Raw genomic sequence first — 13,853 nt, forward strand, 5'->3', positions numbered from 1 at the left:
ATCGTTAGTATCGATGTAGCTATTGTAAACAGTATTTCAGTTGGGGTACAATAACGTGACCATGAAATTAACGAAATGGCCAATTATGATCATGATCAGTCGACTCGGTTCGCTACCTTAAATTCTTTCTTTCTTTCTTCTTTTATTTTTTGCTAAACTCGAGATATCTTTCCGTTTCGCCGAACCGTTTTGTATGTTGGTATGTAAGTACTTACTCCATAATGAACATGCGATTGTAGTGGAATTTCTTCCTCAGCTTTCTATTCCTTTGGATATTTTCACCTTAATCAATCCTCCCCCACCTTTTCTTTGATATTCGATATTGTGAGATATTATTTGAATTTGTGGTTGAAAGTTTCTCAATCGATTACATGATGCGTGCATCAAGAAACTCGTGTAATATGGTTGATAGAGAGATCAAGTTTTTTAAATCTTGATATTTATAACTTATTGAAATACTTGGTTTACATATAATTTTTTTTATTCTTCTTCTTCTTCTTCTTCTTCTTCTTTATATTATAATGTCGACGACAATAAAAAATATTATTAAGAATTTTTAAACAAATATCACATTGTTTACTTTTTAAAATCAATAACATTTTAACTGATCTTTGGTTGGAGATTCTGAAAGTATTTATTAAGTACACCGATTCGCTTCGGTAATTATCGTGTGTAGTATATAAACGCCAACGGAATTGTGTTTCTCTCAGAGTTTCTTTAGATAATAGTCACGGATCTTCACAGAGCAATCTTTACTTTATTACTCCTCATATCAACAATGAATTGCAACTTTTTGGTACATAGAAGATATATATATCATATTATATTTATATTAATATAAATTTAATATATATAATTTAAATGATAACATTATTTTTCTTTCATTTATTACAGACTTTGATTTTTCTCTTTATATTTTTCGTTTTGATATCACCATCGTACTCTTCGTAAGTATTTAAATAAAATTTTATTTTTTATACTTTACATTTATATCATATTATTTATTGTTATTCTTATTTTTACTATTGTTATGTTCGTAGAAAAAAGGTAGTCATACATATACCTTACAAAGTGAAAAACGTGAAGCATACTCACACGATATATAAAATAATATCACATCGCGATGAAAAAGACGACCACGACCACGATCATAGCCATGAATACGATCATAGCCACGAGCATGAGAATTATGATTTTTTTCGAAGATGAATTATCATTGTAGAAATGTGTCTACGAAGAGAACCCAAAGAATGGTTATTAAATAGTACAAATTTTTATTTTAATAATATATCAACGCCAAATGTACTCGTTATATTATCTAAGTAAACTTCGTTTGTAACAAATTGTATTTTTTGTAACAAACTTCGTTGTTATTGTTGTGTGATATTTAAATATAATATAATCGTAATAAAAAAGAAAAAAAATTTTTTTATTTCGTTTAAATCAAAAACTACCTAAACATTATGTGATATTAAAATGTAACGGAATTACAATAAAAAATAAAAAGAAGAAGAAAAAAAAGAAAAGATCCAATAAGAAAAATAATAGTGTTGCTATTTATTTCATCTATAAAAAAAAAAAGAAAGAAAAGAATAGAAAATATCTAAACGTATTCGTTACTTTATGGAAATAAATCTGATGTTCAACATTATTATCATTTTGTGATATTAAAATAATAAAGAAATTGCAATAAGAAGGAATTGAATTCGATGAAGAAAGAAAAAATATAAAAAATAAAATAAAAAAAAGATAAATAAATATAATACTTCTCTTTTCACTTCATCTACATAGTAAATATATAGTAACTTCGTAAACGGAAGTTTAATAAAAAAAAGTCGTGTAAAATGAAAACGTAAAGATCAATAACTCTCAATTTTTTCTTTTTTTTTTTTGTTTTTGTTTTGCAAAGAATAATAAACTCTCTTCGACGAACGTGAATAATTTCATTGGCGCGGTTTGTTGTGGGATTTTGTTTCATCGTGCGTAAAAATATTATATTGTTTGGGATAAAAAGATTCGATGAAGCGTAAATACTTATAAAGAAATAAAACAATCGAACGGCGAAATGATGATCGGGCATATAAGCGACGAATTTCACCGTCGACAATTCAGATTCATTTCGAAAATCGTGTTAAGATCTGCGATCGATTCCCCTTATCTGTTCTTAATTATTATACCACTTTGAGTTGTATTATTCGAGATATAAATATAAGGATGAAATTGACTTATTTGCTTTTTGTTTTGTTGAATGAAATTTTCCTGGGTAACGGAGAAAAGGAACAGTGAGTATTTAAAATCAATATTTATAACGTTTTATTGTAAATTATTAAGAACGATTCTTCTTAATACATGGTTCCATTGTCAATATATGCTTTTTTACGCTTTCTTATAGTCAAAGTGAAAATAATCATCTCTCTGAGAGACTTATAATTAATTGTATATATTTATGTGTATATGTATGTATGTATGAATTTATTTATTTATATTTATACTTCAGACTTAATTTTCTTTAAAATTTCTATTTAGAGAATATCTAGACTTTATTAAACAGCAAGACAATTGTTTTATAAGTTTACGTGAAAATAATGATCTCTCCAGAGATTACGTAAATATAAATATAAATCCATATATTTAAGATTTAAATGTTTCGTCCAAATTTTTATCTAGAGATTATTTAGACTCTATTAGATCACAGGATCGATTGTTTTACAAATTTACAATTTTGTTTATTTTTTTGTAAAAATTTTATTTTCATTTTTCTTTTGATTTTCCATTCAGTATACATTTCAAGATACACGTGCCAGAGATTATCAAGCATCACATTCATACAAAAACGATATTCATACATAAATTGATGCCTCATAAAAAGTACGTGCCACAGAAAAAGGAAGTACCAAAGAAGAAAAAACCATCGTTTCACGAGGAAGAAGATCATAAGGATGCGCACCATGAATGGAAATATTGGACTAGTCACTTTCACCATGACGATCACGGTCATAATCATCGTGATGTTAGTCACAAAGTTAAACAGGAAGAAATACTTAAGGAAGGTTATCAAAACGATTTTCAACAAAATCCAATTCAAACGGACTCTTACTTTCCTAAACGAGAATCTTACGATGAAAATATTTCTACGAGGGATCACACGAACGGTTTGATTGGTTACTCTTATCCACCGCAATATTCACAGAATTTGGAAGTTCTGGAGACCCATGATAACCATGAAGAAAAACCAACGCACGGTTATGAGGAAGGATATCGAAAAGGTTTACGATCGGAAAGCGGAGCTATTTATGCTAACGAATTAAATAAATTTCATTTTGATACTGAATTGGAGGAGGAAAATGAACGAGAGAAATCAAAGGTTGAGGATGTGGAAGAGGATGAAGAAGTCGTCAAAACAAATGCAGGACGTTACTTCGTCACCGAGGAAAACGTGGAACACGATCATTCTAACGAAGGAAGCAAGCTAAAATAAAATATTTTTAACAAAATACTTTTCAAGAATTAATTCTAAAGGAGATATTTTGTTAGAAATGAACAACGAGAGAACCTTGAGACTTAAAACACATTATTGTTTTTATATATCTCTATGTATAATATGTATGTATGACAAAAACACAATGGGATATGTGTTCCTGTGTGTCCGCCATGTAAAATATTCATTTTTAAGAAAAATCATTTCTTTCGTAATAACAAAATTCTCTTTCCTTACGATTCTTCTTGTTTTTCATCCAAGTATAAATTCATTGAACGTTTCCATAGGTACAAAACAAAAAGGTACACAATTTATTTGTCATAATAAGATTAACTATAAAGAAGGAAAAAAAAAGAAACAATAATAACAAAACAAAAAAATACGAAACAGAGATAGAAGAAAAACGGACATATAGAAAAATAATACGAACGTATTAAATATTATAAAAACGACGAAATATAAAATAGGTAACTATATAATATATATATATATATACAATTGGTAAATAGATGGTAATAAAATAATAAAATATGGATAGAGACTAGGACACGTGAGAGGTAAAAAAAAGATGGACGGATAAGTGCGAGGGAAGGGATAATCACTGTTGTTTGGCCGTCACAATTTAAGATTTTGCTCGAGAATTTTGTGAAAATTTTGTTCAGTGACCACCCCAGTCACCACCACCCCCACCATAACCACCGCCTCCACCACCTAGATCGTAGCCACCTCCGCTTTCTTCCCATCCACCATGTCCTCCTCCGCCTCCATAGCCGCCGCCTCCAACTTCAATGTGACCACCTCCATAATCGCCACCACCGAAATCATGTCCACCACCTCCACCACCTCCATGACCTCCCAAATCGATCGGATGACCGACCGTATAGCCCAAAACTTCGTATTTGTCACCTCCTCCACCTCCGTGATGTATATGTTTTGTTATTGTATGGGTGTGGTATATGTGTTTGATTTTATATGGTACATGGATCACCACATGTTGACTGGAACATTGTTAAACCGATTAAATTTTTTATAATAAACTGATTTACAAGAAGAACTATTTCAGGTTTGTATAGGACTCGATAAAAAAGAAAAAGAAAAAAGAAAAATCTATGAGTTCGTTTTCTTCTAACGTTTTCTCCCGTAAAATATTTACTCTGGCAACTTGAAATGGACATTACTCCTTTGCAATGAAAATCGGCGAAAGTCCGAGCGTTGAACGATTTACGAGACAAGATCGAAATCGTGAGAAAGGACACGCTCGATCGATCCCACTTTTACAATTAGTTATATATATATATATATATATATATATATATATATATAACTAATTGTAAAAGTATATATGTATATATATATAACTAATTGTAAAAGTATATATGTATATATATATATAACTAATTGTAAAAGTATATATGTATATATATAAGTATATATGTATATATATAACTGACATTGAGCACAATAGGAGACATCGTTACTTTCGATCAATTTTTTTTCTTTTTTTTTTTTCTTAGCAAACGTTCACTCGAACATTCTAATCTCTTGTGACTGAACTTATTTCACATAGAATAATCGTACTAAAAAAAAGGACTTACTGCTTTCCTCCATGTCCAGCCTCACTTAAGTTCAATAGCGAAGTGATAAGTAACAAGATCAGCTGCGAACAAATGAGGAGAAAAAGTAACAAATATTTACAATATTTTATTATCGTTTCGAAGGAAAAGTTTCACGTTACGTGGATGATGGGATAATGGTATAAATTTTTTTCTTTTTTTATTTATACATTACACGGTACAATCGAAAATGATCTCTCAAACAAGAAATATTTCGTACATTATGTTGTATAATTAAGAAAAAAAAATTTTGAATTTACATTGATTACATAGGACAGTGTCGTCCATGTTTTTTACTTACTACTTGGTCCAATCAAAAATGATCTTAGATGACAAAATATTTACGATATTATGTTAAAATCTGAAAGGAGTAACTCAAATTTTGGCGTTCAATGTCGTTCATTTCTTTTACTTGAATATTATTTGGTTCAACCAAAAAAAAAGAAAAAAAGAAAAAAAGAAAAATGATCACAAATGAAAAATATTTGAAACACTGCGTTGAAGAGAGAGAGAGAGAGAGAGAGAGAGAGAGAGAGAGAGAGAGAGAGAGAGAGAGAGAGGGAGAGAGAGAGAGAGAGGGAGAGAGAGAGAGAGAGAGTGAGAGAAAGAGAGAGAGACAGAAATATAAAAAATAAAGGAAAGAATTCGAAGAAGAAATTTGAATTTGCGTATTTACAATTGTATCTATTTTTGAACTTAAGTATATTATAGTGGTACTTGATCCAAATAAAAAATCTAATCTTATCGACTTACCGTGACACCCAACATCATCCTATCTTTTTCGATCACTTCCCTATGGAAACTTCCTGTAAAATATAGGGAAGGTAATAAAAAGAAAAAAAAAATAGGAAAAATAAATTACGAAAGGACCGAAGCTTATAATAAGTCCTTCCGAGATACACCAGCTCTCGGTAACTACGAATGCGCTTTTGATCTGTCGATTGCATTCTATAAGTGCGCTGCTTTTATACACGTACGTTGATAGAAGTCGGATAAGAATGAAAGGGAGTCTTTTGCACCCGAGGTGCTCGTGAAAGGAGGCGACTAATCGTCGAGCCGTAGCAAAGTACCGGAGGAAAAGTCTATCTCTCTCACTACTTCACTCTATTTCCTCCCTCTTTCCTTCTTCTTTACGTATTTAAGTTTAAAATTTTAACGTCCATAATTCCTGCATCCTTTTCATTCCCTCCACCTTCTCTCATTCCTTCTCCTTCTCTTTCTCCTCTTCCACCACTTCATCCTCCACCACTTCCTCCTACACCGACTCCTTCTCCATCATCTCCTCCTCCTTCTCCTTTTTCTCCTCCTCTTCACCCTCTTTCTCCTTCCCGTACTCCTCTTCCTCCTTCCACTGCTCTAACTTCTCTCGTCTCTTTTCTTCTTTTTTTTTTCCTTTTTTCTTTTTTTTTTTTTTTTTTTTTTTAATGAAAGGTAGACAGCAAGGTGAACGGCCAAGATCAAGATCGAGCTGCTTTGGTGATACAGATGCGAAGATCCGTCCGCAGTTTCACTCGTCTTTTGATCTTTAATATCTCTACTTGAGAAAAATTTTTAGATATATAATATATATCTATATACATCAATTTTTATTGATATTTCTATTTATTTATTTTTTTTGTTCTTTTCTTTTCTTTTTTTTTTATCTACGTTATAATAATTTTCATAAGTTTCGAAAAAGTACAAGCTACCTAAATAAATTGTGTGTGTGTGTGTGTGTGTGTGTATGGATGTGTTTATATATCGCAAATAAATTGTTTGATTTTTCGTAGCTACATAAATAAAATATATACAATTTATATATTATGTTGGCCATAAAGTAATGTCGGAATTTTTAATATTTTTTATCTAAATAAATAACATTGTATTTATTAAGTTTTCATTGAAAATTTAAAAAAAAAATTTTTTATTATTCGAATCAATGCTATACTATTATTTTGTAATAGATCCGATCCGATCCAATACAATACTATTGTATAATATATTTTAGTGTTCTTTATTTATATAAAAAATACTAATTATTGGTTAACTCAATATGATATATACATGTCATATTAAATATATATATATATTTATGACATAAAATTATTTAAAATTAAGTATATCCAATTAATTACAATAAATTCTTTCGAAAAATTTATTAATTGTCGTCATTAAAATTGGACAAAAGAGGACTCATTAAAAAAATATTTTCCCAATTTTTTTTTTTTTTTATTAGAAAGACAAATTAGAATGAGAGATAAGATCATAAATGCATATGAAAAAAGTAATCATGCAGGTTTTTATCCTACTTGAAAGTTTACATTGATTAACGAGCGAAACAATTATTATCAGATCGTATTGTTCCGCGAATAGATATCTAATCTATATTCTTTAGTCTTGGATACTTTTTAGTTACGCCTTTTATGAAAATCGGATGGGAGATACGAACGAAGTGAAAGATGTAACTGGTCGATGAACTGTACTCTACGATAATGCAACTGCTTCTAGTTAGGTATAACGCGTTTCTCTCAAGGACGTATACTTCATATACTTATGTATACATGTATTATGTACTACTACGTTTACTATTCCAATAGTCTTTTATTTTGTTTTCTCTTAATTACCTTTTCCTTTTTCTTTCTTTTCTTTTTCCTGTGAATATTTTCTTCAAATTATGAATAAATTGATCAAATCATTTTTTTTTTGATCGCCGTTTATGATGAATTTCAAATTTAATAATTAATAATTTTTTTAACAATTATTCTAATGTTTCTCTAATAAGATAATTACTTATAAAATATTTTTTTAAAGAGAGAGAGAGAGAGAAAGAGAGAGAGAGAGAAAGAGAGAGAGAGAGAAAGAGAGAGAGATAGAAAGAGAAAGAGAGAGAAAGAGAGACAGATAGAAAGAGAGAGAGAGAGAGAAAGAGAGAGAGAGAGAGAAAGAGAGAGAGAGAGAGAAAGAGAGAGAGAGAGAGAGAGAGAGAAATATTGTTTTAAAGTATTCCTATTAACCGCTTGATGTATTACTGTAATTAGATTAATTCAGCCGTAAAATCGTTGTGCAACAAAGCGTACCGTCTGATTATATCGACAACTAGAAATCAAGTTTGTTATTATCAAAGGACAATCCGGATGTGATAATAATGTAAGACTAAGAATTTATTTTCTTTTATTACTCTATAATGCAATAAACATTTAATGGATAAGCAAACAGGAAGAATGTTTATTACAAGAATATATTTAATTACTATATATATATATATATATATATATGTATATGAACTATTTATTTTAAAAGTGATCTAAGTCCATTTGTATTTATATTTATTTTTTACTTATATTTATATTTCTTTTTTATTTAATTTTTATTTTTAAGTCTATTTATTTATTTTTTTTTTGGACTTAAGCCACTTTCAAAATAAACGGCACATATATTATATATACATATATATATATATTTTTTTTTTTGTAGATATATACTTAATGATATGTGAAAAAAAAAATTTAGAAATATATATTGAAAATTTTTTTATAGTGACCACTTTGTCCATTACATATATAAATATGTATTACATGTACAATTATGTATGTATTGTAACGTAATATATATATGTAATAAATATATAAAAAAAGAAGAAAAAAGAAATTTAAAAAATTTAAAAATTAAAAATTAAAAAAATGTAAGAAGCATCAACTTCATGCAATCAATATGTATTGATATTACTCTATTACATACACATACGTATATCATACCAAATTATCTAATCATTTATCAAATTAACTAATGTTCTAATAATTATTGATCATTGACCAAATTTGTTAGAAATAATCACTTAGTCGTAAATGGGTTAAAGATCATACGTCCTTGATTGTCTTGACCTCGATTGATTTTGATAAAAATTAATATAGAAGAAGAAGAAAAAAAAAATCGGTCTAAAAGTAGGAGATGAGCAGAAATTTAACTCCATCAGTCGCAAATCGATCTCTATGTATCGGATTTAGTATCGGGAGAAAGGGAAAACGATCGCCGAGCATGTCTCATAAAATCTACAAGAAGGGGAAATTGCATGAATATATTGCGTGCCTGTGTTTGTCTGTGTATGTGTATGTATAGAGAGGGAGTGTCTCTATGTAATGTTAGTGATGGTAGTGGCAGTCGAGCGAAAATGAAAACGAGCAGTACGCGATATGGTTTATCCTCTTTTTCTTAAAGATCGTAAGACCGTGACAGTGAACTCTCTACCAAAGGAATTTCATTCGAACGGAGGCGAACTAGAAACGAGTGGTGATTGGTCCACACCTATTTCTCTCACGATTACTATTGTTGTTGTTATTATTATTATCATTATTGTTATTATTATTATTATTACTATTATTATTATTATTATTATAATTATTATTATGATTACTATTATTATTATTTGCTTTATTTTACTATTTTCTTTCTTATATACATACATATGTATATATATATATATATATATATATATATATATATTTTATTCTATTGTAATAATATTATACATATAATATATTACATGCATTATATATATGTATGATATATACATATCTATAAGATATGTATTATATACATGTATTATATGTACATATCTGTATTATATATATTATATATATATATATATATATATCTATATATATATATATATTTATTTATTTTATATGTTGTATAATTACATATGATGTATAATATATACACACAAACACAGAGATAATATAAGGTAAAAAATATTATATATATATATATAAAATAATTATTATGATGAAAAATGTATGCAAATTTTATTACATGTATGAATATGTATATGAGATTTATTTATATATATATATATATATATATTCATGAACGTGTATATACATAGGGATGCATTTATATGTTTATATGGGTAAGTATGAGAACATTGTAGAAAAATTTGTAGTACGTTTCAAAATAAGATATAAAATCAATGATATATTATGTCTTCTTTACTTCCTAGAAAACAGAAATTCTACTTAATCACCTTTTATTCTTCGAATTTCACGCCATACATTGTTGAAAAGTTGATTTTCACTGTCTCCTTTCATTTTTCAATTTATTGTGAAACGAGTTTGTTAATATATTACTTCGAAGAAAGTCACTCGATTCCTTTTGCGTTTTCTTTTTTCTTTTTGATTTCTTTTTCTTTTTTCTTTTTTCTTTTGTTAAGATAATTTCTTGATGCCACATATTAAGCGAAGTAGGAGTTTGCAAAGTAAAATAACTTTTTGAATTTAATTTATTTGCCTAAAAATGAATATGCTCGTTCTAAGGTTTTATTAAATATAAAGCCAAACAAAAAAAGTACAATTTTCAAGAAATTTTATGCATATACAATCGTGATACAAATAGTGAAAGTAGTTTCTTACAAAAATTGATTTATTTCCAAAACTTTCAGAAGTTTATGACGACAAAATTTATTATCGATTATCGTTTTACGAGATCAATAAAAAAATTTATATATGCATATATATGTAGGAACACTTTTTTTTCGTACGTTGATGCATCTATCAAAATAATCATAATATGAAAATAACGAATCATCATAACGAATCATCATAAATTTAAGTTCGAGAAACGTTCCGATTGAAATTCGAACTCTCCCATCGAGATTTCACTCCGAAAATATTTTTTTATTATACATCAATTATACATATATAGGCAATAATACTTAACTTCAAATATCGAATATATAGTTGCAATTTCTTGGAACTTTTTTTGCCTTTTTTTTTTGTTTTTTTTTTTTCAATTCTCAGATTCATCGATCATTTCGTCATCAACAATAAGATTCACGTATACACAGGGTACAATAATGAATGTAAATTTGTGAAGTAGTAAATAAGGCAAGGCAGGACTAAATAGAAATCAGCTTGTACAGTTTTGTTCCTCGTATTTTGGAAAGTATCGATCGGGTCTTCTCATGGCGATCTCTGGCAACAGTATCTACGTTTCTGGTTCGAACGAACGGGATCCAGGGTGGTGATCGTTTAAAGAAAAACCAACGAAGAAAGTGTCGATTTCCCCCGATGAGAAGAGAACCGAGCAGTATCGTTTTATTCGTTTAAATCTATGTATATGTATGGACGTATGTATCGTTAGATATCAAGGTTGGTAGTAGGCCATGCCCACCTATTTCTTTATGGACCAGCCTATTGGATGTAACGGAGATTTTCCACGTCGTCGATTGATATTGTAGAAGAAGCTATCTAAAGTGACCACTGCCGCGAGTGGTAGGAGTGGACACCACCTTTGCTGATCTTCTTTTAATCTTGTATAAAAGAGAAGAAGCCGAGCGTAAGCTCTCGCAATGTATCTGGATCAACCGTGGTGTAGATCGCACCTAGCTCTTGCCAAGCGAGCATCGAGAGAGCCACACAGAAAACCGGCTAATTTGTTAGATAAAGATCTACGGTGAGAAGGAAGAACACCAAGAGAAAATAGAACTGCTTGATTCTATTTTGACACTGACAATGCAGTTGGCGGTAAGCCATTTCATTATCTTTTTTGCTTCTTAATTTTTCTTTCTTTCTCTCTCTTTCTCTCTCTCATTTTTTTGTCTCATTTTTCTTTTTTTTTCCCTATCGTTCGCTCTTTCCCTTCTCTGATTTTTCGTTAAACTTTGGATCAAAACGTTTTATCGATATCAAGACATGTATCGATTTATTAAAAGTCAATTAAAATCATTCATGATATCGCTTACTCTTGATACACTTAATCTTGATATAATATACGTAGAAAGGTGATTTCTTTGGAGTACATTGAACGTTCGCAAAACGAATTCTAGATTAATAGGTCAGAGAAAATGAACGTAGCCGTTAACAAGCGATTAATGTTCGCAGGTGTTGTGCGTTCTTATGCTGGCAGTTTATGAACCTCTTCTTGTTCATGCGTGAGTATTTTGTATGTGTTGCTATATATAATAGAGAGAAATCAATTAACAATAACAGATATATGGAATATTTCGACGTGAAAGATCTGATTTCGTTTCTTTTTCTTCTTTTTTTTTCTTTTCGTAGAAAAAAATTAGTAGTAGTTTACCCTCGGCAAATACGACGTAGTCCGATGATACCATGGCGTCAGAAGTCGTCAAATTTTAAAAAGACGTCTTACAGAAATAACGAATTTTATAATATGCATCATGAACATCCTGCTCCACATTTGTATGGATCTAGACCTGTTTATCACAGGGGCCCACCTTTTCCGCATGGTGGTGATGATTTCGATCATGGTTACGAAGTTAATCATGTGCATGTACCACATAGTAAAGATATCAGTCATATGATCTCTTTTGGCAAGGGATACGTTCCCTATGATAATATCAGAGGTACATTTTCACTTGACAATAACAAGTAAGTGTTATAAAAAGATAACTTTATAAAATTATAAATTTGTTGTTTAATATAACGACATTATATATTGTAATTGATAAAAATTGTTTTCATTGGAAATTATTTTTTTAGATACACAGATATGATAGAATATGGTAATAAATATATCGAGCCCAGTCATGCTTCCACAAATTATTCACCAACGGGATCAGAATACAATACTCCACCGTCTGGTTACATGCAAGAAAATATTTTCAGTGACTCTTATTTTTCCGATATAAAGGGTACGGATCTTCAAAATAGAAAGAACGAGGATGTTAAGAATTACATACCACGAGCTATCAATAATGAATTGACGAAGTCTATGGACGGTGTTTTTGAAATGAACAAAGATGTTAATCCTAAGAATCCAGTATATTATAAGGATACAGGTTATCAGGATAATAAAGCGGAAGGTGCTGTAATTGTTCCGGTTGGTATTCCATCGGCTACTATAGGTGGCAGCAAGGAAGGTATTATTTTTCGTGATAGCGTGTCATTGGATGATTACAACAAAAAGGTTGAAGGGTTCACCAAAAATTGGCCTCGTTTATTGGGTGCCGATTCTCTTCCTCAATCACAGATTATCAGTTCGATCAGTTCGATCGATGATTCTACTCTTTTACAACAACAACAACAACAACAACAACATCAACAGCAATTAATAAACCCTTTACCAAGTCCAGCTGCTCTCATAGGAGCGAACTATCCTGTTTCTGGTTCAAATTGGTTTTCGGAATTTGCACAACCCAAAAGAGGATATGCTGTGAAAGAAGAACTAATGGAACCGCCTCACGATTTTCGTACTATGCCTATTCAAACTTCACCCATTCAGAGTTTCCCTATTGGGATAAATGTTGGACCATCTGTTTTGCCTCCCATGATTCATGTACGATGAATACAAGAAACAAACAACTAATGTGATAACGCGACTAGCTTATTTATGTATGATACTTTTCTATTTATATTTATTTTTATTGATATATATACATATATGTGTATGTATGTGTATATATATATATGTATATGTATATATATATGTATATGTATATATATATGTATACATTTCTCTGTCTTTTTCTCTTTCCTTTTCTCTAAATGTTAGTATATTAGAACGAAAAGATTCTCTTGGATATAATTTATATTCTCTAAGAATTATTTGTAAATTATTATAATAAAACTGATTAATATGAAACAATGATTAATATGTTTTATCTCATAACGTGTCTTATTTATAATATCCTTATCCTACTTCTTTTTTTTTTTTTTTAATATAATTTTATATTGTTATAATAATATACAGGATAAATCTAATGAAAATAACGGAGTTGAATATAGTCATGAAAAATAAAAAATAATTTAAACCAATTTAATATGTTA

The 13,853-nt window shown here is 29.4% G+C and overlaps 4 protein-coding genes across 4 annotated transcripts; 3 read left to right on the plus strand and 1 right to left on the minus strand.

Annotated features, from left to right (window-relative positions):
* The first annotated feature begins 723 nt into the window (after positions 1-723).
* On the plus strand, positions 724-1,367 carry LOC146873323 (uncharacterized). Its single transcript, XM_085660769.1, has 3 exons — positions 724-796; positions 895-947; positions 1,041-1,367. Exons 1-3 carry the CDS (start codon positions 779-781, stop codon positions 1,207-1,209), a joined length of 240 nt encoding a protein of 79 aa, XP_085516895.1. The 5' UTR covers positions 724-778; the 3' UTR covers positions 1,210-1,367.
* Positions 1,225-3,478, plus strand: LOC146873324 (uncharacterized). The gene is made up of 4 exons (XM_085659405.1): positions 1,225-1,322; positions 2,527-2,576; positions 2,637-2,703; positions 2,779-3,478. Exons 1-4 carry the CDS (start codon positions 1,225-1,227, stop codon positions 3,476-3,478), a joined length of 915 nt encoding a protein of 304 aa, XP_085515531.1.
* Positions 3,349-6,046, minus strand: LOC118447737 (uncharacterized). Its single transcript, XM_035880040.2, has 3 exons — positions 5,845-6,046; positions 5,074-5,135; positions 3,349-4,476 (listed from the first exon to the last, which is right to left on the minus strand). Exons 1-3 carry the CDS (start codon positions 5,860-5,862, stop codon positions 4,137-4,139), a joined length of 420 nt encoding a protein of 139 aa, XP_035735933.1. The 5' UTR covers positions 5,863-6,046; the 3' UTR covers positions 3,349-4,136.
* Positions 6,047-11,256: 5,210 nt separating this feature from the next.
* LOC118447736 (uncharacterized) lies at positions 11,257-13,589 on the plus strand. The gene is made up of 4 exons (XM_085656888.1): positions 11,257-11,588; positions 11,946-11,995; positions 12,123-12,455; positions 12,567-13,589. The coding sequence occupies exons 1-4, from the start codon at positions 11,577-11,579 to the stop codon at positions 13,369-13,371; spliced, it is 1,200 nt and encodes a 399-aa protein (XP_085513014.1). The 5' UTR covers positions 11,257-11,576; the 3' UTR covers positions 13,372-13,589.
* Positions 13,590-13,853: the final 264 nt, after the last annotated feature.

The sequence above is a fragment of the Vespa mandarinia genome, chromosome 1 (genome assembly GCF_050613455.1).
Source record: "Vespa mandarinia isolate Hongniang chromosome 1, ASM5061345v1, whole genome shotgun sequence".
In the NCBI taxonomy this organism is placed as follows: domain Eukaryota; kingdom Metazoa; phylum Arthropoda; class Insecta; order Hymenoptera; family Vespidae; genus Vespa; species Vespa mandarinia.

Excerpts from the sequence above, each read along its gene's own strand:
- LOC146873323 (XM_085660769.1), top strand. Across the intron at positions 948-1,040 it reads ATATCACCATCGTACTCTTC|AAAAAAGGTAGTCATACATA; the intron begins GTAAGTATTTAA and ends TTATGTTCGTAG.
- LOC118447737 (XM_035880040.2), bottom strand. Across the intron at positions 4,477-5,073 it reads GCTGGACATGGAGGAAAGCA|TCAACATGTGGTGATCCATG; the intron begins GTAAGTCCTTTT and ends ACAATGTTCCAG.
- LOC146873324 (XM_085659405.1), top strand. The coding sequence starts at position 1,225 with ATGTGTCTACGAAGAGAACCCAAAGAATGGTTATTAAATAGTACAAAT. Across the intron at positions 1,323-2,526 it reads GTACTCGTTATATTATCTAA|AGAATATCTAGACTTTATTA; the intron begins GTAAACTTCGTT and ends ATTTCTATTTAG. Across the intron at positions 2,577-2,636 it reads CAATTGTTTTATAAGTTTAC|ATTTAAATGTTTCGTCCAAA; the intron begins GTGAAAATAATG and ends CATATATTTAAG.
- LOC118447736 (XM_085656888.1), top strand. Across the intron at positions 11,996-12,122 it reads GAACCTCTTCTTGTTCATGC|AAAAAAATTAGTAGTAGTTT; the intron begins GTGAGTATTTTG and ends TTCTTTTCGTAG. Across the intron at positions 12,456-12,566 it reads TTTTCACTTGACAATAACAA|ATACACAGATATGATAGAAT; the intron begins GTAAGTGTTATA and ends TTATTTTTTTAG.